The 27,409-nt window shown below is 42.3% G+C and overlaps 1 protein-coding gene across 3 annotated transcripts in view; it reads left to right on the top strand.

The window, feature by feature from the left end:
- STK4 (serine/threonine kinase 4) overlaps positions 1 to 27,409 on the top strand; it is an 89,659-nt gene that overhangs the window by 57,210 nt on the left and 5,040 nt on the right. The window contains exon 11 of one of the 3 annotated variants that reach the window (XM_024746899.1): positions 14,618 to 15,189. The exons of the other annotated variants lie outside the window; for them this stretch is intronic. Within the exon in view, the coding sequence (XP_024602667.1) occupies positions 14,618 to 14,701 (84 nt within the window). The 3' untranslated portion in view covers positions 14,702 to 15,189. Of the gene's footprint in view, positions 1 to 14,617; positions 15,190 to 27,409 lie in introns of those variants that run through there. 3 annotated transcript variants of the gene reach the window in all.

Raw genomic sequence — 27,409 nt, 5'->3', positions numbered from 1 at the left:
GAGAACCTAGATAACTAGATGTTTAAACATTATACCATAGTTAGTTCCTATATGGAAGTGTAATTGCATAAAAATATCCAAGATACTTGTGAAAAAGAAGACAATGAGGTTGGATTTATATGTACAACAGCACAGTAACGAAAGCATTGCAATATTGCCAGAAGAAAACACAGATCAATGGTAAGAGGATAGAGCTGAGAAATATACCTGTGTATATTATAGGAATTTATTATATAATAATGATAAAATGCAGAATAATGCAAGCTGTGTGATACCATTTGTGTAAATTTTTTTAAAACCGCAAACCATGCTACATATTTCTGTTACATACACATGCAACTGTATAGATAAAAAAGATAGGATATAAAACTACTTGATAAGAGTCACTGCCTTTGAGGAGGAGAACTTCAGTTTTAACTGTTTTTAAAGTGGGAATGTATTACAATATTAACATATTACTCGCTTAAATTAAAAAAAAATAGAGTGAGATATGTTTTTTTTTAACTCTATCAATACTTAGATTTCCCTGGTTTTAGTCTAAATGGAATTAGCCAGAGCTTCTGCAGACCTAGATGAACCACAGTACTTTTCAATCTTACTAACTTTGCAAGGATTGCTGATTATCAGCTCTTGGTATATTAGGTTTTGGAGTAAGTTCCCTATTTATTCAAATAAAGTTGTCTCCAGATTTCTTATGACTTATTCTTTAGAAAGAGTTGGTAATAGCTGGCCCCCACTTACTAATTCAACCTCTGTACACTGAAGTCCTCTTTGTGTGAATAACCAAGACTGTAAGATCCTTGACGGCTGGGATTTTTACTCATCTCTGTATTCCTAACACCTTGCAATTGCCTAGCTTATTGTTAGCACATACTTTTCAGTTAAACTCAGAGGCAGTCTCTGGATTAATTCAACATATTTAGTCACTACCCAGAGAAAGTACATAGCATAGCAGAAAAGACAATCAAATAATTTTGATACCTTGTGCTAATAATAGCTTACGTTTATTGAGAACTTACTTTGTGCCAGGCATTGGTGTAAGATTCTTTAAGTATATTAGCTCAGTCCTTATAACCATCCCAGGAGGTATGCAATATTATTGCCATTTTATGGATGAGAACACTGAGTCTTAAAGGGAGTAAGTACTTGAATAAAGTTATACAGATAGTAAATGGCACAGCAGGGATTTGGCTCTAGAGCCTAGACTCTTAACCACCTACACTTTATGGCCTCTCTCTAGACTATTCTGGTAAATTCTGTCCATAAAGTACATATAAAAACGTGTAGTAGGAGCCCAGAAGAGAGAGCAAGAACTTCAGTACAAAGAACCCCAGGGGAGGCATCAAGAAGTCTCATTTGAAGTGTATTTTTTGTTTGTTTTTTTAAATTTAATTAATTAATTTATTTTTGGCTGCGTTGGGTCTTCGTTGCTGCGTGGGGGCTACTCTTGGTTAAAGTGCACGGGCTTCTCATTGCGGTGGCCTCTTTTGTTGTGGAGCATGGGCTTTAGCTGTGCAGGCTACAGTAGTTGTGGCACGCAGGCTCAGTAGTTGTGGCTCACGGGCTCTAGAGCGCAGGCTCAGTAGTTGTGGCGCATGGGCTTAGTTGCTCCGCAGCATGTGGGATCTTCCTGGACCAGGGCTCAAACCCATGTTCTCAACCACTGCGCCACCAGGGAAGCCCTTGAAGTGTGTTTTGAAAGATGAATAAGAATTCTCGAGCTAGAGAAGGAGGGAAAGGACATTGTAGGCACAGAGACAGAGAGAGGGAAGTGTGTGTGTGGAGGCATTAAGGGGTGTGGAATGGCCAGGAAGTCCTAAGTAATGGTGTTTGGAATCTAGGGGTGTGGGTGTGCGAGGAAGGGGGGACGGGGCGATGGTGAGCCCTTCAGGTGAAGTAAATTAGTGCCCAGTGTGCCCTTATTTTGGAGGGGGAAATATTTAGTACACTTTTAGATTTTTCCTTGATGTATCAGAGAAATTAAAAATAGAATCCTAATGCAGCACAAAGAGCTAAGCTAACATCCCCCTGAAGTTGTGTGATAATGGGTCCATCAGGATATAAAACCACCGAACTGTTAACTCAAAATTAATTTGATAAAAGTAACAAGATTGATTGTTTGGGTTGCGTGGATAGTTATAAGCCATTCAGATGGCTTTTTGTGGTAGGGAAGGATAAACTTTAGCACTGAGTTTTCCCCTGGAGGGAAAATGCCTATGATTTTATGAGACTTTATCATAACCATTCTTCCCTAGATCAGGGCTCCAAACAAGATTTATTTGGGGGCTTCCCTGGTGGCGCAGTGGTTGAGAGTCCGCCTGCCGTTGCATGGAACATGGGTTCGTTCCCCCGTCCCGGAAGATCCCACATGCAGCGGAGCGGCTGGGCCCGTGAGCCATGGCCGCTGAGCCTGCGCGTCCGGAGCCTGTGCTCCTCAACGGGAGAGGCCACAACAGTGAGAGGCCCGCGTACCGCAAAAAAAAAAAAAAAAAAAAAAAAAGATTTATTTGCGTTTTTATTATGAAGCTTTACTGAATTGTCAGGGCATAATCAATTACTCATTTTTTATTAGATGACACTTTTTGCTTTTGGCTGTACACTTTAGAAAGTAGACATTTGGTGGGAGATGAGCATTATTGCTACCTTATTTATAATTTAAACTCACGATTGATATGGTGGCAGAAATGTTTTATTTACTCATGTTTACATTAATACTCTTAAGGGTGCATCTTATGCTTTCAGGGAACCCAAGTATCTACAACTTGAAACTTTATCTGCCATTTTGTAGAAACACTCCCCAAACGTCTGTCTTTTATTGTCCATTTATTTCAAGATGAGTTTTAAAAATGCACATCCTTAAATATCCCAGCCTCCATTAGTAAGATAGAATGTAATGAATTTCCCATCACTCAGCTATAACAAATATCAACTCATGACTATTTTTATTTTATCTAATCCTCCTCTTCTGCTGTTCACCACTCCTACCACGTGGTTATTCTGAAGCAAATCCCAGGCATATTTCATTTTAAATATTTCCATACATACCTATAAAAGAGTAAAGATCCCTTTACAAAAACATAACCACAATACCATCATCATACCTTTAAAAATTAAGAATAATAATTCTTTAATCCCAAAAAATACCTTGTGGATGTTCAGTTTTCCCCAGTCATCTCATGCTATTTTCTCATTTGCTTTCTGATTTTAGATATTGCTTTTTATTGTTTCACTTTATAATTATACAAACTAATTTGTTCCAAAGGCAAACTACAAAACAAAGTTATTCAGATTTGGCTTCTGTCCCTATTCCCTCTACTTTGTTTCCTCCTTTTTTGTTGTTTCATTTTGGTTATATGTATACAGTCATCCCTCAGCATCCGTGGGGGATTGGTTCCAGGAGCTGCAACACATGGCCAAATCGGAGGATGCTGAAGTCCCATAGTTGGCCCTCTGTACCTGTGAGTTCTGCATCTGTGGATTCAGCCAACTGTGGATGATCCGTGGGGGGCCAACTGTATACAAATACATGTATGTTTGTACTCCCATTCATAGATAAGAAGTGTGCTATACACACTTTAATCTGCCTTTCTGTTTTCACTTAACTGTATGTCCTAGGAATCACTCCACAGCAGTATGTAGGGATATTCATTACTTTTTTTCCCGATGCTTAGTATTCTGTTGTGAAGATGTACAGTAGTTTATTCAGCCAGTCCTCCGTTGACAGACAAGCGGGTTGTTTGTAGTGGTTTTAAGGTTGATCACTTCATAAACCTATTCATAAACAGAGATTGCAACTTTTTATAATTGCTACCTTTGTTTTTTAACGTAGCTGTAGCCTTTCAGTTTTGAGAAGCAAGTTACATACTTTAAGTCTCTGTAGCTTTTTTTTTTCTTTTTTGTAGCTATGTTGTCTTTTGTTTCACTAGCAATGAGTAGATTGATTCAGTGGTGTCCCTCTGCTACAATCTGGTGCTGCTTATATAAACTAGGCTCTGATTTAGTTGTAAACCCTGTGTCACGAGAGTGTACGTAATCAGTGTCCCCGCAAACATTGTTAGATGCTCCAGGTATCCAGATGTTGCCAGGTTGGCATTAAGAACCAAAAGAATCCCTGGAGGCCTGGGATTCCTAATTGCTGTAATCAGAACCTGAAATGTCTTAAGTTTGAATCTCATTGCAACTGAAGCCAGATTTGGGTCAGTTACTTTAATTTTGCTAAATTTGAAGTCAGAAAAGAAAAAAAAAACAGCTCTAAGTTTAGTATTATTTACTCATCATCAATCAGAAGCTTCCAAACCTTTTGAAATGTAAATTAGTTATTAATCTAGAAAGCAGAGTTTTCCATTTTCAGTTGAGGTGAGTGTAAATTATTTTTCTTACTGCCGAATGCACAGCCATGACATTGAATTGTGGTCTCATTTACCTAGACCTATCTTTTTTCACTCTTCTTCCTTTGAGCTGTCAGATTCTTTCTTCAGTCTTTCTTCTTCGCTTCCCCTCCCTTTTTTTTTCTCACACGGACTCTCGGCAGGTCAGTAATCTATATTCCTGGGACATGAAATGTTGAGAAGACAGGGAAAAGGTTTATGCCAGTTTTCTCACCCCCATCCAAAGGCAGGATCTCTATTAGAGTTTTGAAAGTAGTATTTGCTTTTGTAGCCTAGTACCTTTGAAAGAAAAATGATGATGTAGGACTCTTTTCATTCCTCGAGATGTAGTAGTTATATCATTTCCCTCCCCAAATGTCACCATATTTACTTAAAAATCCCGATGCTTCATCACTCAAGCGAAATACAACAGAATTGAGCATCTTTTGTCTTTGATGACATGTTCACTCCAAGCACCAATAATTCTGAATGGAAGGCGTGTCTCTTTTTCCTTCTTCATCTCACTATTGGAGTTCGATGCTGATGTTACTGAGATTTTGAGCTGCCAGTGTAAGGAAGAAGAGGTATTGAGAAGATGATTCAGTGAGGAGAAGGCTGATTGATGGTAATTTATTGTATTGTAAAGGCACAACTCATTGTGTGTGTTGATTGTTCTCTACGTCCAAGGTTTTGGAAAGGAAAATATGAGATTTCACATTTATGTAGAGGGTCTTATAAGGTTGCAGTTGGGTCTGTTTCTAAGGAAATACATTATGCCTGTGTGTAAGTGACTACTGCTTTGGTTGAGGTGGTATGTACGCCTGGGTAGTTTAGATCACTACAGTCAGACTGTTAGGTTTCTCATCCTGACTTTACCATTTATTGAGCACTTTAGGGCCAGTTTCTTCTCCCTGTGCCTCAGTTTCCTCACTGTAAAATGGAGATAATACTGCTACCTATAGGATAGATTTTGTGTGTGAGTGAGAATTAAGTGTGGTAATGCATATAAAGTGCCTTCAACATAATAGGCATTTCATAAACGTTAACTTCCCCTCCCTTCTCCCTTCCTTTCTTGAAGCACCGTCGATGAAGTAAATTTCAGTAACCTAAAGCCCTTTCCCCACTGATTTGCCATTGACTTTCATTATAAAACCAGAGGTACATTCCCAAAGAAAACTTGCTCCCAAAGAGGCTGATTTAAAACTGCTCTAAAAGAAAGGAATCAGAACTATTACCAGCTGGAAACTGATTACCCAAAATGGTCATGGGTATCATTTTTAGAAGTTCTCAATGCTTTCTTTTATTTATTTATTTTACATCTTTATTGGAGTATAATTGCTTTACAGCGTTGTGTTAGTTTCTGCTGTATAACAAAATGAATCAGCTATACGTATACATATATCCCCATATCCCCTCCCTCTTGCATCTCCCTCCCACCCTCCCTATCCCACCCCTCTAGGTGGTCACACAGCACCGAGCTGATCTCCCTGTGCTATGCGGCTGCTTCCCACTAGCTATCTATTTTACATTTGGTAGTGTATATACTCAGTGCTTTCTTGCTTTCCCTTACTTCTCTGTTCCATATGGCTTTCCTTTGTAACCACGCCCCATTTCATAAACTATTAACATTACTGATATTTTTCAAATCACACTGACTACTTCCACTGCAGCACACGCTTTTCACCAATAGATGCCGCCCTCTCACTTCTTGTGTGCCCAGATTCCTGGGTAGAATGATTTCCTTGTGATACAGAGAGGTTTCCAGCTGTGTAAAATTAATGATAACGTTCCTTCATCAACCTGAAATTTGGACGTTGCTTGAAAATAGGTGTACCTTGTAACTTAGACCAGTAGAATGAACATCAGATCATGTCAGAAGAGGGTTGAACGGCCCTGGCTTTAGCTGGGAGCTGGGATGAGTGACTTTTCTCTTTCAGGTTTGTGTTTCAGGTTTGCGGTATGTAAAAATCAAGCATAATTCCGACTGTCCTGCTTTTCCTCCAGGGTTAGAGGAAGGATCAAATGAAACGTCAGTTGGGGTTATTTGAACCAAGTTTATTTTTAGAACGATGATAGAATTCTATTAGCTGAGGATTGTAAAGCTGTTTATGTTTGCTTTTGGTTCATTGTGTATTAGTATTATTGCTTATTTTATTATTATTTTACTTTTTATTTTACCTTTGTAAAAAAAAGAATTAGATCTTTGAACAAGAACCGATAATCCAGAGACAAAGCCAAAGGAGCCGTTACGCCCGTTAAGCCCAGACTCCTGGAATGCGTCTGTTTGCTGATGACGGTAATGTCATCACATTAGGTTAATACAGCATTTAATATAGTTAAAGGTGCATTCATATTGTCCTCTTTAACTTGGTGATTCTTACAGTGTACCTGTGAGAGGGGCAAGAGGAGGGTCTTATCCCATTTATAGTTTGAGGATCTGAAATCCAGACATACAAAGGCAACTTTCCTACTTTAATGCCAGAATCAAGTCTAGAACCCAAATCCCCAGGTTGCTTCCTGTCTCTGTTAACTCTTGGGTATTTTCTCACAGGAAAAACAAAACAAACTGTGCGCTCCAGTGACATACTAGATACTTATTTAACTTTACAAAGCAGGTGAAAGAATCTTCTTTCAGAAAATACGTGATGGGGGTTCTAGTGACCAGGAAGAATGGTTTCAGGTTTATCGAGTCTTAATGGGAATTTTGTAATAGTAAGAGAATACTTATTATTGACCCGAATGATTTTTTTCATGCTTATTCAGAACACAATGTAGATTGACAGGCTTTGCATTTCATCAATTATTTACATAAGTAATTCCCCTTGTCGGAACAATGTAATTTTTACCTTCTTTTGATGTTCTTTATTATTTACTTTGTAACCGTGGGTTTTACAGTAGTTGTGATGTTGTTCAGGAAAAGTCATGCTCACTATAAAAAGGCATTATTATTTTAAGAACACTTTGAGTTTTGACCAAATATAACCTCTGTGAAAACAAAGGTATCAATTGTAGAGGAGTCTTAATGGCTACAGCAAACACTTGATATGCCCTCTGGTGATATCTCTGTCACAAAGTGCCTATCGGTCTCATTCAGGCACTTATTCCTGAAATTTTCCCCCCTCATACCCTGTTATCTATTCAATATTAGCTTTTCTGTAAATTTACTCTTCTTACCTTAGTGGTAGACATCGAATATTTTTAGTAATCTTTTTTATTAATTTTTAAAAAAAAATTTACACAATTTTTAAAGGTTCTGCTTCATTTACAGGTATTAAAATATTGGCTGTATTCCCTGTGTTTTACAATACATCCTTGTAGCCTGTCTTACACCCAGATAGTTTGTACCTCCCACTCCAGTAATCTTCATATTGGTTGCTTGTTATCTTGCCTTCTTTTCCCTCCCACCTTCTGTATTTATTTTATTATTATTATTTGTGTGTGTGTGATAAGAACTCTTTATTAACATAAGAGCTACCCTACTGGCAAATTTTTAAGTATATACAATACAGGAGTGTTTGCTGTAGGCACCATGCAGCATGGGAGATCTCTAAGACTTATTCATCTTGTATACCTGAACTTGGTACCCTCTGACTAATACCTCCCCATTTCACCATTTGTCTTATTTTAAATTTTACTGGCAGGGACACTTGCTCTTTTCAAGTTGTAGAATTTGAGAAGAACTGATGAAAATAGCAGTTACTGGGTGCTAATCGTGTGTTGGGTTCCTGCAGAAGTCTTGTCCCATTTGCCTCTCACAGCATCCTGGCGCAGAAGCTCCCACTCGTTGACAGAGAGGCTCAGAGACTCTGACTTATGGGTACCCGCCCACCCATCCCCCCACGGCACGTGATTCATGGGTGACGAAGTTAGGCTTTCGATTTAAGTTTTCTAATGGTCAAGACCATAGTTTTTCTCAGAGTAACACGCTTCTGTGGTGAGAAGTGTCACACACGTGCTGATGGTGGGTGATCATCTGATTCAGGGGCTGAATTGTCTTTCTCTGAGGGGCCCAGCACTTGGCAAATCGCCATGGTACACAGGCACTCAGAATGTGTCATCTGATTACGTTGTTCGAACCCATTGTGCCTTCTCTGACAACCTTTCCAAAGCTCTTCATATTTTCTTCCTGTGACATCCATTCATCCGTGTGTATAGGAGCATGTTAATCACCTTTTAAAATTGTTAGATGTGAAATTTAAGTTTTGTTCCCCTTCTGTAGTACGTGTTAGTAGAAAACATTGATTGGAACAGCAGTGTGGGGAATCCCCTAGATCCGAGTTGGATGAAGAATGCAAAGCATCTAGCAAAGTGCCTGGCATTCCTGCTCTATAATTAATACGTTGGTTCCTTTCAGAGCGAGAGCTTAGATATCATTAAAGAGAGCAGTGGGCTGGTAATCAGATCTCGGCTCTGATAGTAACTAGCTTTGTGTCCTTACGCAAGCCACCTAATCTTTCTGGTGCTCTCGTTTTTTCATCTACTAAGTAAAAGTGAGATGAAAAAGTCTTCAAGAGCCCTCAAGTGCTCTCAGCCTTTGTTCACTAATCTTTAAAATGGAGACAATGCATACCTGTCAGAGGGTTTATTTGAGCTGGAAAGAGATAGCCTGTGTAAAGCACATAAAAGATGCTCAGTATATGGAATTCTTTTTTTCCCCTGTCCTTTTACAATGCGGGGAGGTGCTCTGGACACCCTGGAGACCAAAATGAGCACAGGAGGCAGGATAACATGCTGACCGAGAGCCAGACACACCTGGATTCAGTCCTGGCTTCACTGTTGAGGGGATCTTTAACTCTAGGCCAGTCCCTTAACCTAGAATGAAGATACTAATCATACTTACCTCAGGCTTATTGAGAAGATTAAATTAGAAAAGGCTTTTAAAGTGTTTAACAGAGTGCCTGACCCATAGTAGGCATTTGGTAAATTTTGTATTCGTGTGTAAGACTTAGGTGGGAGAGATGAACTACCAGGGCAAAAGAGTTAAAAATGACGAGGTAGGTCGCCCCAGACAAGAGAGGCAGGAGGCAAGCCCAAAGCTCATTTCACAGCTCTGTCGAGGGCCCTGCTGCTGTGGCTCCCCGCTCCCAGTTAAGTGGTGTTTGCTTCAAAGTATTTATTTAACACCTGAAATGAGCTTAATTCTGTTGAGGCTTTCTTGTTCATGGGGTTTAAATATCAAACTTACTGATTCCTACAGACGTTGTGTGTTTTCTCTGATGAGATTTCTCCCCTTCTGTGCCTACCTGGGAGCTGTAGGACCTGGAAAGTCCTCACATTGGTGTTCTTTTTCAAAACAGTTTTGATCCGGATGGGTGTGCTTGTTGGTATAAAATAGCTCGTGTGTGTGTGTGTGTGTGTGTGTGTGTGTGTGTGTGTGTGTGTGAAAGAGAGAGAGAGAAAGAGAAAATGAGATGAGAAAGACGCAAGACAGACCAATAGAGAGCCGTATCTGGGAGCCATCACCTGTCGAGTGCTCCTGCCTGTATAGCTGGATTTGCATTGCACACATCAGATTAGAGGGTGGCCAGCTGCTGGAAGAAGAGCAAACTCGTATCTACTTTTTTTTTTTTTGCGGTACGTGGGCCTCTCACTGTTGTGGCCCCTCCCGTTGCGGAGCACAGGCTCCGGACGCGCAGGCTCAGTGGCCATGGCTCACGGGCCCAGCCGCGCCGCGGCATGTGGGATCTTCCCGGACCGGGGCACGAACCCATGTCCCCTGCATCGGCAGGCGGACTCTCAACCACTGCGCCACCAGGGAGGCCCATTGTATCTACTTTATAGACTCACCAATCGCTTCCATTTGCTCTTTACTTAACACAGTCATAGTAAAGACTATTCTAGGATTTTGTAGCCTTCAAATATGGATGTATCCCTTTAGAAAATCTTATCTATATTCCTTTTTTTAAAACTAGACTTTTTATTTTGAGGTAACTGTAGATTCACATGTAGTTGTAAGAAATAATACAGAGAGATCCTGTGTACTCTATACCCAGTTGCCCCATTGGTAACATCTTGCAAAATCATAGCATAGTTTCACAACCAGGATATTGACATTCATCCGTCAAGAGTGAAAGAACAGTTCCATCACCACAAGGATTCCTCCTGTTGGCTTTTATAGGTACACCCTCCCACCCCATTTCCTAACACGTGGCAACGACAAATCTGTTCTCCATTTGGTGTATCTGAGAGTTTAAAAAATCTTGGGGGAGCAGTGTTTAAAATGAAGTAAATCGAGGAATCGGTTGTCTTCTCCCAAGTGTTATTATTCCCAGATACGGCAGGACCAAGCATTAAGTTGTTTTCACTGGGAAGAAATGTTCCATTCCAGATTCAGATGGACATTTTCTACTCTTGACACGCTGCTGAGACTGTAATTATAAACTACAACCATTCTAGGATGGATTTAAACCAGTTCCTGGGATGAATTAAGATCTTGTGATAAAATACCATATATCACCTGTCACATTATCTGTGGCAGCCCTTCTCTGTGGTTAATGAGGGCAACAGCTGCCCAGAAGTTTATTGCTGAAGGAATGCTTAACAGTGGTTCTGTGAACTCAGCACTTTACGCAAGAAGTTTCAGAAATCGCGCTTGAGTTCCCGGAATTTGATCAGTTTTACGTACAGTTATATAGAAGGTATGTGATTTGGAGGATTTCGCCTTCTTTCATTCGCACGACCTCTCCTCCCATCTCAGTTTTCTTCTTGTGGAAAATGAAAATCCCACAGGATAAGCCTTATTCCCTGACTACTGGCCTTCCACCCATCCGTGCCTTCCCCTTCTCCTGGCTACCTTCTGTTCCTGGGCCTGTCCAACGAGGCAGAATGACCGTAGCCTCAAGGAAACGTGTAGACGAGATGACCTTTAAGGTTTTGTCTTATCCTGGGAGCCAGTGATGCTGCATCAATGAACTCTTTTGTAGCTCCTCCAGTGTGACGGGTAGGTGAGCATCGCGCATTCACAGTGAGGGGAGAGACCAGGCTGTAGTATGTACCCCGTGGCTGTGGATTACACATCTAACCCTGAGGGGCCATGGGGACTGGGGAAAGGAGAGCCAGTTTGACTGTGGCACACATAATTTTTACAATTTGAATTACTGAAAAGGGTCTGAGCTCTTCAGTTCACCACAGATTGCACCACTTCCTGTTTCCCTGTATCAAAACTGGCCCATTGAGCTCATTTTCCTTGCCTGTGCCGGCCCCTAAGAACGGCTGCGTTTATGACCTCTGATTTAAGCAGTCCCCAAATCGTGGACCTTTAGGTGGCTTCCGGCTTTTTAATAGTAAACATTGTTTTAATGAACCACCTTTGCACAATACATATGTCCTTAGGGTTAATCCCTGCAAGTAGAACACTTGGGTCAAACTATAAATTTAAGATTGTGATACCGATGGTCAAATCCCCCTGTCGTTTTGGTGTCTGAATTGTCAGTTTGTGTTATTTATCTAATTATCCTTGGAATTCTTATTTTCCTATTGATTTCAAAGAGTTCTTCATATATCAAGTGAGATTATGAACCTTTAAAGATATTTTCCCAGTTTTTAAAAACTTTATATAACGTGTCTAACTGTCCAGGTAGTTTTAGTTTTATGTGTTTTGATTTAGCAGCTTTTCCTCTATGGTTTCTGGAATTTAATGCCATGTTTAGAAGTTTTTCAGATCCCAACATTATAAAAATATTAACCCTTACTTTCTTTTAGAATGTTTCTTTTTTTTCATTTTCATTATTTATCCTCTCTGGAATGTGTCTTGGTGTAAAGAGTAAGGTTGCAATCCAGCTTCACCTTTCTCTAAACAGTTAGCCAATTTTACCTCCAACCAATGATTTTTAATATACCTGGTGAATTTGGAATCACCAAATCTTGAAGGCTTCTAATATTTAAAAGTGGCTTGTTTTTACAGGTAGCAAGTTTCCACTTCAAACTTTGAGTTTAAATATTTTTCTGCTTTTACAACCTCTGGAAAGGAGCTGTGAACAGAACACCAGACTGGTTTTGGCGTTAACTTTAAAGCATCTCAAATAGGCTGATTCTACAGAATTTGATCCAAAGCATTTCTATGTCTTGATGCTTTTTTTGCCAAGCAAAATTGATTATTTCTGACCAAAAGGCCTTCAGTGCTGGACTGAAAAAGGAGTCAGGGGGAGCTCTTAGGCTGGTTGCAGGTTATATAATTTGGCATCAAATACAGTGCTTTTTTCTTTTTCTCCTAAGTTTCTTTCTATTGTCTAGCCTCCAACGGTCAGTGATCCTTGTTGCCGGGGACTTTATATTTGGGGGGCAAATTCAGACCCTCTCTAAGTCCTAGTAATTATAACTTTAAAATGCTTTTATTTTTGTCTTGGAAGTTTGATGAATAGGTATCTGAGGTCTTTCTTTGACAGTGATTCCCAGCTTTCTCTTGTATTGTAGAATTTAGCTGTGGGTTGAATTTGTTGTAATGGTATATTTTCACCTGCAATGATGATTCACTCTTTCACATCGGTTCTCTTTATAGCTTTAATTAGAAATGCCTTTAGTTCTTCTAGTTTGAAACTTACTTGAGTATCTTAGTGTCTTGGCAGGTTCCTCCTTTGTAGTCATAGTCTCCTAAACTATGATAGTGTCTTTTAAAGATTTTATCATCGATGCTTGCTTTTAGGTTCACCTTGCAGGCAAAAAGGCAGATTCTGCTGCTGTGGTCGAAAGACAGTGTAGGTCTGGGTTAAAACCACCAGTCTTAGAGAAGAAAATTTCTTCTACTGTTCCTCCACCCCCAGCAATAATCACAGTTCACGTTTTAAAGTATTTGTTTCCATATGTCTTATACTTAAATTGTTGTACACAGCTGAGATCATTCTGTATATATAATATGGCATCTTGATTTTTTTTTCACTTAACAAATGGACATTTTCTCATATCATTAGAAACACCTATGAAATTATCATTCTGATGGTTATGTAATAGTCCATCACATCATGTTATTATTATTATTATTCTTATTTTGCTGCATTGGGTCTTTGTTGCTGCGTGCGGGCTTTCTCTAGTTGTGGTGAGCAGGGGCTACTCTTCGTTGCGGTGCGCGGGCTTCTCACTGCTGTGGCTTCTCTTGTTGCGGAGCAAAGGCTCTAGGCGCATGGGCTTCAGTAGTTGTGGCATGTGGGCCCAGTAGTTGTGGCTCACAGGCTCTAGAGCACAGGCTCAGTAGTTGTGGCGCATGGGCTTAGTTGCTCTGCAGCATGTGGGATCTTCCTGGACCAGGGCTGGAACCTGTGTCCCCTGCATTGGCAGGCAGATTCTTAACCACTGTGCCACCAGGGAAGCCCCACATCATGTTATTTTGATTGACTTCCTCATTCTCTTTTTATTTGGTGTTTAGTATTGGGAGCTTGTTTGGTTGGAGCGAGGTTGCTCTGAGATCATTCACACTTACTAAGCCAGGCTTTCTCTTCTTGTCAGTGAGAGGTTTAGGAGTTGAGGCTTTGTGTTTGCTTTTTTTGTTTTGTTTTGTTTTTTCATTAACTTTATTTTTTTTTTACTCTTTTTATGTATAATTTTATTTATTTTTAATTTTTACATTTTTTAACATCCTTCTTGGAGTATAATTGCTTTACAATGGTGTGTTAGTTTCTGCTTTATAACAAATTGAATCAGCTATACATATACATATATCCCCATATCTCCTCCCTCTTGCGTCTCCCTCCCACACTCCCTATCCCACCCCTCTAGGTGGACACAAAGCACCAAGCTGATCTCCTATGTGCTATGTGGCTGCTTCCCACTAGCTAGCTGGGACACATATACAGTACCAAATGTGTTTGCTTTGTTGGTGGTATTTTGTCTGTGGAGTGTGTGAATGAAGCCAGGATTTTAAACCTCAGATGCTACTCTCTCTGTCTCTGGCCACCATCTTTCCATTCTGGACTAACTCCATGCTTGTTTACTTGTTAACCTTTCTTCGATGGGTTTCTTTTCATAATCCTGTGCTGGAAGAAAGGTGAATGGAGACCATGATTAGTCCTCTGGTCTCCGATGCTGCAGTGCCTTGTGAGTACCCAGGAGCCAGCCAGGATAAACACCAGTTGCACATTAATGGTCTTTACTAGGGTAACCACGCCGAGTGGTTCCTGGTGAGAAGACTGTCCTAAATTGTTCCTGACAAGGTATACTGTTTTTGTTTCAGATTTCTTATTTTTCCTGTAAAGCCGGGCTTTGAGGCTGAATTAATTTGTACTTGGGAATATAATGAGATCTTGTACTTTTACTGTCAGAAAACCGGCCAAGAATATCAGTCAGAAAAAGAAATATGTATCCAGAATTGCCCGGGCAACCTGCTGTTTAGATATGCTTTCTGAGAAACCACATGGCAGATGAATGTCGTCTTTGTCCCGAGCCACAGCAGCCTTGTTCTGCTGGGGAATTGAGCAGCCAAGGGAGGCTTGGATTTTAACTCAGTTATTGAAATGACACCAAGAACAAGGCTTTAGTGCCGCAGCTCGTGACCCCAGAGGGTTGTTTAGAACGATATCGGCCTGTGTGAGCTTGACACTGGTTTTCATTGCCTTTGTTTGGTTCTGAGGCAACCTGATCCGTGGCTGCTTGGCAGCCTCCTTCTTTCAAGTTCATTCTTCGTGGCCGGTTACTCTCTGTTTTTACAGTGTAGGATGGTTTTTAGCTCAACCACATGGTGAGCCAAAGAACAGAGTCCGTACCATGGGTTTCGTGAATTTGGGTGGCAGCAGTGTGAATAGGAGTAAGAAATAATTTAGATCTAGATGGATTAGAACAGAAGAGCAGAGGGACTTCCCTGGTGGTCCAGTGGTTAAGACTCCACACTCCCAATGCAGGGGGCCTGGGTTTGATCCCTGGTCAGGGAACTAGATTCCCACATGCCGCAACTAGAGATCCCGTGTGCCACAACTAAGACCCGGCGCAGCCAAATAAATAAGTAAACATTAAAAAAAAAAGAACAGACGAGCAGAAACGGGTCCTGAGACCTGCAAGCAATATCTTGACACCTCAGGTCCTAGGAAGGGCTGTCCCAAGGTCACTTCCACCTGGCTTCACTGAAAGCACAGGTAACAAATGGCCTATGTCTTGAATTCCTAGAAGCCATCGCCTCTCTCAATAAGCTCTTGTGGCATTGTGTCAGTCAGAGAGTGCTGGGCTTTCATAATGGACAGGGGCCTTAGAGGGCATGTGTTCTAGTCCTGCTACGTCTCCAACAAGAGACATCGTCCAGCGTTTTCTTGACCACTTCTGGTCATCTCTGAGAAGGGGGGATTCCACGGTTGGGAAATAGTACATACCGCTGCTTTCAAAGGTCTGCCTGAAGATACCTTGTGTTTTGATTTCAGCCAAAATTTGTCCTTAGGGATCTTCTACCCTCATGTTTATTTTGATTATTCCTCACAGAAACTTTCCAGAAGGTTAGTTGGGATTATCTGGCTTTTCCGTTTTACAGATGGAGACAGAGTACATTATCCTGCAGACCTCAAATTCTCCACCTAAAGAATCAGGTTAACAATTAGAGCTGTAAGAGTTAATGAAGATCAAATGAGATAATACACAAAAAGTACTTGATGTAGTGACCTGCTGATAGTGGTTAATAAATGTTGGGGTTTTTGTTTGCGGTACGCGGGCCTCTCACTGCTGTGGTCTCTCCCGTTGCGGAGCACAGGCTCCGGACGCACAGGCTCAGCGGCCATGGCTCACGAGCCCAGCTGCTCCACGGCATGTGGGATCTTCCTGGACCGGGGCACGAACCCGTGTCCCCTGCATCAGCAGGCGGACTCTCAACCACTGCGCCACCAGGGAAGCCCAATAAATGTTTTTAAAATGCTGGCTTATATTATAGTAATTATTACTATAATCATTATACAACAAGTTCCTTAAATCCTACCCTGTCACCAAGGTAACCCCAGGGGGGGCTTCTGCTTATCCTTCTGTCCTACCTTTCTGTATGCTTTCTTGATTTACCAGGAATAGCATTGTTAGTATTATAAGAAGGTGGGATTAGTATTATAACAATGGTTCTGGCCCCTGGAGATTTCCCTTCTTCCACAGGAGGAAGCTTCAGGAGTTGTATCAGTAGTCTGCCTTGTTGGCAGAACTGGAAATTGAGTTAACTTTTTTTTTTCCTGCTTATAGGGGAAGCAGCTTTGCTCAGGAATATCATGGTTATCTCTGTGTTCAAAGATTGCTTCATCCTCTGTGTCTCTATTAGTTAAGTACACATTTTTTCCTTTATCCTTGTGGTCCAGATTTCTTAGTCCATCGTCTTTCTGGTTTTATTCCACGTAAATCTAGGGTTTTTCCCCCCCTAGAAATCTTGATTGCATATAAGTTTTTAAATTTTTTGGCATCAAGTTTTGGATTTTAAAATTGGTAGAATATGTAGTTCCAGCTTGGTTTCATTCCCAGTGTTTGTTTCTTCTTTTTTTTTTCTTTATCAAATTTATCAGAAGTTTTCTGGGGTTTTTTGTTTTTTTTTTTTTTTTAGTCATTTGAAAGATTCAGCTTTTGGTCTTATTGATCCTTGCCATTGAGCATTAGCTTTTGAATTCATAAATGTATATTACCTTTTTCTACTTTCTTTGGGTTTATTCTGGGTTTTTTCCTTCTCTAATTGGATAATTAAGCTTAATAATTTTAAATCATCTCTCTTTTCTAATCTATGCATGTAAGGCTCTAAAATTCCCCTTAAGTATCACTTGAACTACCTTCCACAATTTTTTATATGTAGTTTTTGCTTTATAAAGTCAAGTTTATTGAGGTTAAATTTATATACCATAAAATTGGCTTATTAAATTAGTGTACAGTTTGCTGAGTTGTGACGGATGTGTACAGTTGTGTAAACACAACCATAATGAGGATATAGAACATTTCCATCACCCCCAAGAGTTCCCTCATGCTGTTTTTTGTTCTGCTAGTTTTGTCTTTTCTACGGTGTTTGTGCATGGAGTCAGTCGTTCAGGGCATAATCTTCTGTAGAGGCTTCTTTCCTTTAGTGAGCTGTTTTGCAGTTCATCGGTGTTGTCGCACATACCTGGAGTTGTTCCTTTGACTGCTGAGTGGTTTCGATTGTTTGGCTAAACCACAATTTGTTTATCTAGTCACCATTAGTACAGGTTTCAGTGGGAGGAAGTAAGAGTATTTTAATCCTACACATGGGCTGTAAATAAACATTCTCGACTCTTCTGCATTTGAAATTGCCTGGGCATTTTTCAAGTTGAAATTTTTCTTCGGGGTTTGGCATTTTGGACGTTTTTCCATTAGTGGGAAAGCACGTGCTCGTGTGTGTCCTCACCGGCACCCTGTCTCCCTGTAGCAGTCTGGGTCCAGTCAGGAGATACAAACCACATTGTAGGTTAAATGGGGGAGGTTTACTACAAGGAGTTATTAATCTAAAAAAAAGACAGAAATAGAACAGAGTCACAGATACAGAAAACACACATGGTTACCAGGGGAAAGGGGGGGAGGGATAAACTGGGGGATTGGGATTGACACATACACACTACTATATGTAAAATAGATAACTAATAAGGACCTACTGTATAGCACAGGGAACTCTACTCAATACTCTATAATGGCCTAAAAAAGAGTGGATGTATGTATACATATAACTGAGTCACTTGGCTGTACACCTGAAACTAACACAACATTGTAAATCAACTATCCTCCAATAAAAATTAAAAAAAAAATACAAGGAGTTATTACCTATGATACAAGAGGAGCTGTAAGGTATAGGGAAACTGTCTATGGTTCTCTAGGGCTGACGGAGTGTCCCCAAGGAAGGACAAACTACCAGGGGTTCAGATTTCAATAGAGGAGGTGGGGTTCAGCCCGTGGCCTAGCAGAGGAGTTTGCCGGTTTGGCCAGACCTGAGCTGGCCCAAAGGCTCTGGGCAGACCATCCATGGCCCTCTGGAGTGCAGGCAAGGAGCAGGCAAGGAGCAGCCAGTGCCATGGACGTGCATGGAGGGTCTGGGTACTGGTGGGGCCAGGAGACCTTCGGAGCCTGCAAACCTCGTGGGAGCTCTGGTGTCCACGTCGACAGGACTGCTGAAACATTATTACCAGGCTGAGGCTGCACGGTCACACAGGAACCAGGTTCTGGGCCGTGGCTGGGCCACACGCCACCAACTGTCCTCACATCCACACTGCTGGCCCCAGTGCTGGACGCTCAGGGGAGCTGTCTCCTCCCTGCACTGTCCCCCCAGCCTGTCCTGAGAAAAACATCACGTACACTTCAAAGGAGAAGCGCTCAACATGCATGTTTATCACAGAGCATTACACAGAGAAGGGTGCACTCAGAGCTGAGAGGTAATAAATTGGTAACTGATACACTCTCCCTGTTCTTTTTAAAAGAAATACTATCAAGTCAAAAGCAGTACTAACTATATACTTGTGCTATTAACAGTCAGATATACTTGTGCTATGAACAGTCAGACATTTCACAAGGGGAAAGGTTTTAAGCAAATTAGAACTTACAAAGACTATGTTTATAGACAGATATAAACATCATCTTAATCATGAAATATACCTTCCCATGGTATATTACCGTATACATCGTCTTATTATCACCATTCTCCCCTCTCCCTGTCATTATAGTTTCCAAATTTTATGCCAGACCCCAGGTCGAAGACAGTTTCTTTCTTCATGATGCTTGCTCACTATAGAAAACATTTAGGATACAAATTTTAAAGAACAGTTTCGTACCAGAGAAACTAAGTGTTTTTAACTCTGAGCTTGGATGAGCTTACTACTGCTAGGAATGTGGTGATCATTGTTTCTGAGCCAAAAAACTAGGATACGTGGTCTTTACAAAGAATGTTTTCTGGTTTGTGATTTGATACACATTTGAAAAGTATTACCATGGCATAAATCAAATCACATTTGATTATCCATACTGATTAAACATTGGTTGAAAAGAATAAAGAACTATCTCAAAGTATCTAGGACACATACATATTAATGCTCTTATTTTTCTAAGTTTCTTAAAAAAAGATGACTTTATACAGAAGTCTGAAATCAGAAAAAGAAAAGGAAAATGGTAAAAATCCATATTGAACAGTTTTGTGGTTTGGGCAGAGTAAGTCTGACACACCCCTCTATCTAGACCTAATTTTTTCTTTTTGACACTGCAAGGAATTTAGGTCCCAAAACTTGATGGCCATTGCAGACAGATGCTGACATGCCTTGCAGATAGAACTTACCTGCTTTTGCTGCAGATTTTTTTTTTTTTCTCAAAGGATATTGTGAGAATACTTCTCTTGGGGTACTTAGGTTGTAAATCTCTGACCCTTCATTACATGGGAGTGCCCAGCAGTAAGGCTTATAGAGGTTTTATATGCTTTCCAGAAATCGAGTGCTGTTCATTACTCAGAGACTTTGTACTTTCCTTCTTGACTAGTTTTCTGTAAACATTTTGTTCTTAGACTGGATCCTATTTATGTTTGAAGATACCTTTTAATACAACCTTTATTAAATAAAGTGAGATTAATTTGTATTTCAGCCTTCCGATTTTGCTTGGGATTCTTTGGGCTTCTTCTTATTTGGTAAGATAAGAGAGAAAATAGCCTGGACTTTTTGTTACCTTGGAAATTTCCAGCCCAAGAAAGTGTGCAAAGGCACAGCTTCTAGGGATTCTTGTGTGATTAGCTCGCCCTTTCCCCGAATTATTCAGCTACATTAAAACAGCAGCTTGGTGCAGTTGGTGTTTTAGGTTTTCGTATCCTCTGAAAGATTCATATCCCGCAAGAACGATGATACTGTCGATGTCTCCCTTCAGTGCTTTCACATATCGGGAGCATCGTATTCAGCTCTATTCCTCTACTTTGCCTCCTTTAGACATTGACAGTTATTTTAGGACGTTTCATTATTCTAGGAGGCTATGTGTTTGCTAACTTCCTGAAAATTTTCCTCTCATAGTTTGGCTTCCTTAAGTGTGAAATGTATAAACCAATTTAGAGCTACTCGTAAAATAGAATTTTTCTTAAAGAGCAATCGTCAGCAGTCAAGACCAGCGTGGATTTTCCTGTCCATTTTCCCTCGCGACTTTACTGCAATCATTACACTGGTCGAGCTGTTCATTTTGGCTTTGGCACGCATGAGTCAGTTTGGAATAACTGACGTAACCTTATTTAACACAGTTATATTATGCTCTTAGGCTTATTTATTGATTTCATATTTTCAAAGCTTCCGAAAAGCCCGGTGTCTTACTAGTCATTGAGGGAAGCCAATAAAAAGTCAGTATCATTTTCAAGCAAAGGCTTCAAGATTGAAGGATCTATTTCTTTATTAAATATTCATTGAGAACTGTTTTCTGCTGTCCTGACTCTCTGAAAATATATTAGAGGTAGTTCCTACTCTTAAATAGCTCCCACTTTAGTAAAAGGAAAAGGGAGTTGGGGAGAGAGAGGAGTGGGAGCTTGAGCGGGGCTGCAGGGTCGAATGGGCATCTCCTAGTCCGAAGACAGGGAGGATTCTGTCCTGCAGAAGCATGGAGGCATGAAAAACCATGGCACCCAAAGGAATTTTGAGTAGCTATTAGTAATATTGATAAGTGAACTCGTAAATCCTTTCATTTACTTAACCTAATTTTATTAGCTCCCTGTACCTCATATGTGATAGTTGCTTGAAATAACAAGATTTGCATTACATTTTTGAAAATTCTACAGTTCAGACGTTCCCTGAATTAGAGTGAGTACCCCTTCTTTGCACTATAAATATATAAAAAGGCAAGCTCTTTCTCTCAGAGACTCTGATCACAGAGATACTTCCTTCTCTCAACTGTAGTACATGTTCCCTCCCTCCCTCCCTCCCTTCCTTCCTTCCTTTTTCTTTCTTTCCTCTCCTTCCCTCCTCTCTTTCTCTCTCTCTCTTTCTCTATCTCTCTCCTCTCTCTCTTTCCCTCTCGCTCTCTTTTGCTGTACCACTTGTGGGATCTTAGCTCCCCGACCAGGGACTGAATCCACACCCTCTGTAGTGAAAGCTCAGAGTCCTAACCATTGGACCGCCACGGAATTCCCTATTCTTCATATTATAGTAAAACCCCATTATTTAAAGAAAAAAACCCTTTTGCTTTTCGTCTTTTTGCTTATACCATTTATCAAATTACATCCTTCGTACGCACACAGACACACACACATACACACACGATTCATACTGAACCCTCTCTGGGTAGGGGGCTCTCTGGATGCAGTCTTCAGGCTGTCTGAGGCCAATCTTCTGACCCCTGTTGGAGCTCTTGTCATTATATCACTGTGCCTGCTTGAAGCCAGGTGTCTTTGTTTTACCTGTGCTTAAAGTCTACATTTCATTCCAGTCATCTTGATAACTATTTTATACACGTGCAGTCATGTTGCTTTGATTGGAATTCTGGTAACCGTTCCATGTGTTGATTTGAAGTTATCATAAGCTCAGAATGGCATTGAAGTCATAATTCACTGATAACAGTTTTGCCACTTTTCTTCCTTATTGGAGAAGCATGAGGAAGAGTTTATAAGGGACTGATGGAAACATGATTTGGCATGACCACAATTTGAATCAGAGGAAATCTCTCATTAAAATTCTCACAAGGCTTATTTAAGGAGCAAGATCTTTTGAAATCGAGTAATCTAGTGCTTACTTAATCCACACCAGCTGTGATTTGGGTGTCAGCGTCCTTGCTTTTCTGCTTGGCTATCTTCTCACTCATCTGCTGAGAGGTGACTGCATCACTGGAGAGTCTTATCTTACTGGAGTCACCTCTCCCCAGTCTTGAATCCACCCCTAGATAAAGATAAGGTCACATCAAGAAAGGGAACATATCTTTTTTTTTTTTTTTTTTTTGTGGTACGTGGGCCTCTCACTGTTGTGGCCTCTCCCGTTGCGGAGCACGGGCTCCGGATGCGCAGGCTCAGCGGCCATGGTTCACGGGCCCAGCCGCTCCGCGGCATGTGGGATCTTCCCGGACCGGGGCACGAACCCGCGTCCCCTGCACCGGCAGGCGGACTCTCAACCACTGTGCCACCAGGGAAGCCCTGAATTATTTTTTAGGGACGTATCATGACACCATTCTCATGACAGACTTCTGAGGTAAGAGTTTCTGGCAGCAGCGGAGCAGGACTTTGAAGTAGGTCTAAATCCTATACCTTGGATTGCTTGTTCACCATGGGCCTCGTTGCCAAGGCAGGATGAAACTCTCCTGTATGTTCTGATGTGTTCAGTTTAGCTTGACCCTGCTGATTCAAGATGGGCTCACTGTCAGTGTAATTCCTGTGACTTGTTGCTTGTGATGAAACACCAGCCAGAGCTTCTCAGTTGTTCTCTAGGCCACTTGTGCAACTGACATGGACACGCCATCATTCAGAATCTCAGGGTTGCTAAGGCCATTTGAGAAGAAATCACTTCCCATCAGCCTTCTGGCTCCGTCCTAATGCCGGCAATCTGAGGACCTTGCTGTCGTCTGGCCCAGAAGAAACAAGCCAGGTCCATCTGATTCGGGGTTTCTCACACACCGTTCACTAGAGACGCCTCCGTGAGTGGGGCGTGTGTCCTGCACCACACTGTGAGCTCGTCAAGTTCAGTTCTTACAGCAGCAGCAGCTACTATTACTCACCTAGTTCCTCCATTTTCCAAGAAAGGACTTAAGGTGGCGGCTTCCATTTATCTACTTTCTTTCTGCGCACCAGGCGCTCTGTTTTATACTTTACCAACACCTCTAAGCCTCACAACTTCCCTTGTAGGTGAAATACTTTTGTCCTCCATTGAAAAAGCAGGCAGGTGCGGCACACAGTAAAGACTTGTCCAGGGCCATCCAGCTCCCAAAGGCAGGGCACCTGTGGAACCAGGGCCATCTGACTCAAAGCCACTGCTCTCCCCCTAAACCCAGCTGCTCCTCCAGCAGCCTTTCTAGATAAGACGGGCTTGCTTGCTTGCAGGAGAGGGCTTGCTTGAGTTCTCTGAGGAGTTCACGTCTGAGCTAAGGCCAAAAGGATAAGGAGGAACTGGCGACAAGCCATCCAGGCAGGAGGATCATTAACTGCATAGCTGTTGAGGCCAGAAAAGTGTGGCCTGTCTGACGATCTGAAATAAAGCATAGCTAGAGGGTCCTGAGCAACAGCGGTCATGAAGCTGGAGGGGATGACAGGCCAGAGACGTAGGGCCATTGTAGCCCCTGGTGAGTTGTTGGATTTTATTCTAAATGCCGTAGGCAACATACGAGCGGCTCATTTCTGTATTTTTAATTGTTTGTTGCTGGGAGATGATGGTGGCCTGAATTGAGGGCTTGGAGGCAGAGATGAGAAAAGTGGTTGGATTTGAGTTATACCAGTATTTCAGAGACTAGATCGAAGGACTGTATGTGGGCAGGGGGGTGGTGACAGAAAGGGGAAAATCGGGGATGATTTTGAGCACCTGGGAGGATGGGGGTACCATTCCTGAGATGGGGAAGACGGGGGGGGTAAGGAGACGAGGTTTGGGGATGAGGGAGGATGGGACTCAAGAGTTTTAGTTTGGATGTGTTAAGGGACAGAGGTAGCCAGTAGGATCTGATCAGGGTGTGTGAGTCTGGAGTTCAGAGGAGAACTCTGGTCTAGAGATGGAATTGTGGGGATCACAGTGCAGCGAGGATGTTTCAGTCCTAGGGTTTAGATGAGACACCAGATGGTAATACTCCCTTTAGCTAGTGAAAACCGCTCAAGCTACCTATGTGGCTGGTATGAGCATTTACTCCATCAGGATGCTGGCTGCAGCAAACTGTAGAACCACAGCTGTTTTACTGCAGGATATACATTTGAAATTTATTTATGCCACCAAGGACCAGGAAGGTGAAATGCTACACTTGGCACCAGAAAACCATTCTCTGAGCTTGTTTTCAGAAAAATCCATATCTGGATGGTGTGACCGGCTGGCTGTGTTCTAATAGGTCAGTTGTAACTTAAGCCCCAAGGGCCTTAGGGCAAGTAAATTAGTCTGAAGGTAGCTGAGGTAAAGCCAGGGTGCTTGTTGTTGCCCCCAGATTAGAATCAAGGGCAAAAGAGCTGCATAGAAATTGGAAACCTAGAAGAAGCCTTGACCAGAGACAAGCAGCGATTACTCTGTGAGAATTTCACTGCCAGGAGAAGGAGAAGGAAGGTGTAGGATCACGCTTATCAAATTGAGGGCTTATAAGAAATGCCTGAACAGCTTCTTTAGCACCTGAAGGCCTGCGCCTCCCCTCCCCGGGGGCCTGATCAAGTAGCTCTGGCTGGGGGCTCAGGAGCCTGTATTTTCAACAAGTGATTCTGATGCAGGTGATCCATGGATCGTGCTTTGAGAACCACTGAGTTTCAAAAGACCTTTGAGATCATCTAGGCAGCCCTCTCTTACAAGTGGGGAAACTGAGGCCTAGGGAGGAGGTGGTGCTTGCCTGAAGTGGCAGGACAAGTTGGCAAGCTAGTGCAGTTCCACCGACTTTCACTTCTTCATCTTGCAGTTAAGTCTTTATCCAAATGGATGGATCAGAAGCAAGCCTCCCGTCACCATTCCCAACTCGCCTTCCTTCACTGTATTTTTTTTTCTTTTCTTTTCTGTAACATCTTCTAATCTAAGAGTCATTTACTAATTTACTGTGTTAATTGTCATATGTCTGTCTCACCTCACTAAGATGTAAGCTTCGTAAGGGCAACGATTTGGGGAGCTTTTTGTTTTTCTTCCCACTGAAGGATCCTATGTGCCTTCAGTACACAGTGCCTGGCCTAGAGTAGGTATTCAGTGAATATTTGATGAATGGTTGGATGAAAGCTATTTTGTTAAACTATACAGACGTTAACGGGCATTGTGGGAAAGTGCCAGCCCTTAGGCATTGTTAACCCAAAATAGAGTAGAATATTCTCTTTTTCACTCCTTTTTTTTTTTTTTGCGGTACGCGGGCCTCTCACTGTTGTGGCCTCTCCCGTTGCGGAGCACAGGCTCCGGACGCGCAGGCTCAGCGGCCATGGCTCATGGGCCCAGCCGCTCCACGGCATGTGGGGTCTTCCCAGACCAGGGCACGAACCCGTGTCCCCTGCATCAGCAGGCGGACTCTCAACCACTGCGCCACCAAGGAAGCCCTCTTTTTCACTCCTTTGACTCTGGTTTGGATCCGAGGTTACAGGAACAGCTTATTGATGAGAGATTAATTAGAGACTTCCCAATAATATTAATAATAACGATAATATAACAGCAACAACAATAACGGTTATTTTTATTTTTTTTGCGGTACGCGGGCCTCTCCCGTTGCGGAGCACAGGCTCCGGACGCGCAGGCTCAGTGGCCATGGCTCACGGGCCCAGCCGCTCCACGGCATGTGGGATCTTCCCGGACCTGGACACGAACCCGCGTCCCCTGCATCGGCAGGCGGACTGTCAACCACTGCGCCACCAGGGAAACCCTACAAAAACGGTTATTAATAACAACAGGGATAGCTATCATTTATGGCATGTTTACTGTCCACCGAATACATACGACATGAAGTCCTACACTAAGAGCGCCACACCTATTATGAACTCCTCCAATTCTCTTTTCACCCCAAGGGAGGAGGAACTGAGATTGTCTGTTTTCCAGAGGAGAAAAGTGAGGCTCAAAGAGGGCAAGTTATTTGTCCAAGGTTACACAGCCAGTGCAGTTAGGATCTGTCCTTAACCACCAGTAACATTCAGTATTAGGTTTGGGGTGTCCTCTCTTTGGAGAAGGAATCGAAAAAGCTAAAGATGAGGCAGGCATCACCCTCCAGGGTGTCCCTGCACCAAGGACACCAGCCTCCAGGATGGTGTCAAACCACACAGGCTGGAAGGCAAGATGGATTTTTTTAGCCCGACTTTCCAGCACTTCCACACCCTCTCAAGTCTTTCCATTCTCACATTACAAAGAACCTTCCGTCTTGAACTGTGAGGCTTTTCTCACTTCTGAGACCACCTCCCTGAAGCGGACCAAGGGACATTCCTGTGGTGACAGGTCACTAAGCCATTTCTAGGGAGGCCACTGCAGTGCTTCCCTCTAAAGGGAAGAGGGGGACAGAAAGAGGCTCCTTCACCCACCTTTCGATACCCTTTCCCTCGTGAGGCTTCAGGAAGGGGCTGAGGGAGCCAGTGATTCTATAAATCTCCTGTGATACTTGAGTGAGCCTTTTGAGCTCCTGAAACACTGTGCCTGTTACACTGGCTGTGAGCTCACAGAATTTCTCACCACCTGCTATGGAGAATGTCGGCATTCATTCCCACCCCTGCCAGCCTGGCCTGGCCTCGCTCGGATGCAGTGAACACTCCACACATACGGCAATGGCCACAAGGCCACTTGCCCGACAGCTGCAGACACAGGTGGAAGATGGCGCCCCCCTGGGCTGTAGCCGAGATTGTGTGTTGTCACACTCATTGCCATCTTTAAGCACACAGGGCACCAGGCGCTGTGCCGACCACCCGACAGCCACGGTCTTATTTGATTCTTATAATAAACACGATGAGGCCCTGTGGTCCTACTTCTTTAGATGAGGAAGCCCTGGAACAATCGGTCCCTGGTGGCGTGAGTCTCAGAGCATCTGCAGAGGCAGAGCTACGTTTCCAACACAGGTTGAGTTGGTTCTCAAACCCATGCTTTTGTGAGTCTGCCTGCCCCCAATGCTGGTTAAGAGCAGGGCCTCTGGGTTTGAATCTTGACTCTGCCACGTCTCGGCCGTGAGACACTGGGCAAATCACTGAGCCACCCTCTTCCTTGGCTTGTTCTTCTGTGACATAGGGATAATAATATACTGAAATCACAGGATTGTCATGAGGATTAAATTAATTGACGTATAATGTATGTCAAGCACTTAGTGTCTGGCGCATGGAGAGCATTGTGTAGGTGCTTGCCTTTATTATTAACTTACATATCAGGTCCTCTTTTTCCTTTCTGCAGGACGGAGACTTCATCTCAGAAGTTTCAGGGCTTCTCCAGCTAGCCCCCCGTCCCACCACCCCCACAAAGCGCTTGTGTCTGTATTCCCAAGACACTTAGGTAGATCATCCATATAAAGTGCTCACTTAGAGTGGTGCCCCCAGTAAATGCTAGCGGTGACAAGGATGA

This window comes from Neophocaena asiaeorientalis, unplaced genomic scaffold, assembly GCF_003031525.2.
Source record: "Neophocaena asiaeorientalis asiaeorientalis breed wild unplaced genomic scaffold, Neophocaena_asiaeorientalis_V1.1 scaffold132, whole genome shotgun sequence".
NCBI lineage: Eukaryota > Metazoa > Chordata > Mammalia > Artiodactyla > Phocoenidae > Neophocaena > Neophocaena asiaeorientalis.
Note: the sequence above shows the minus strand (reverse complement) of the source record. Positions and strands in the feature narration are given on the sequence as shown.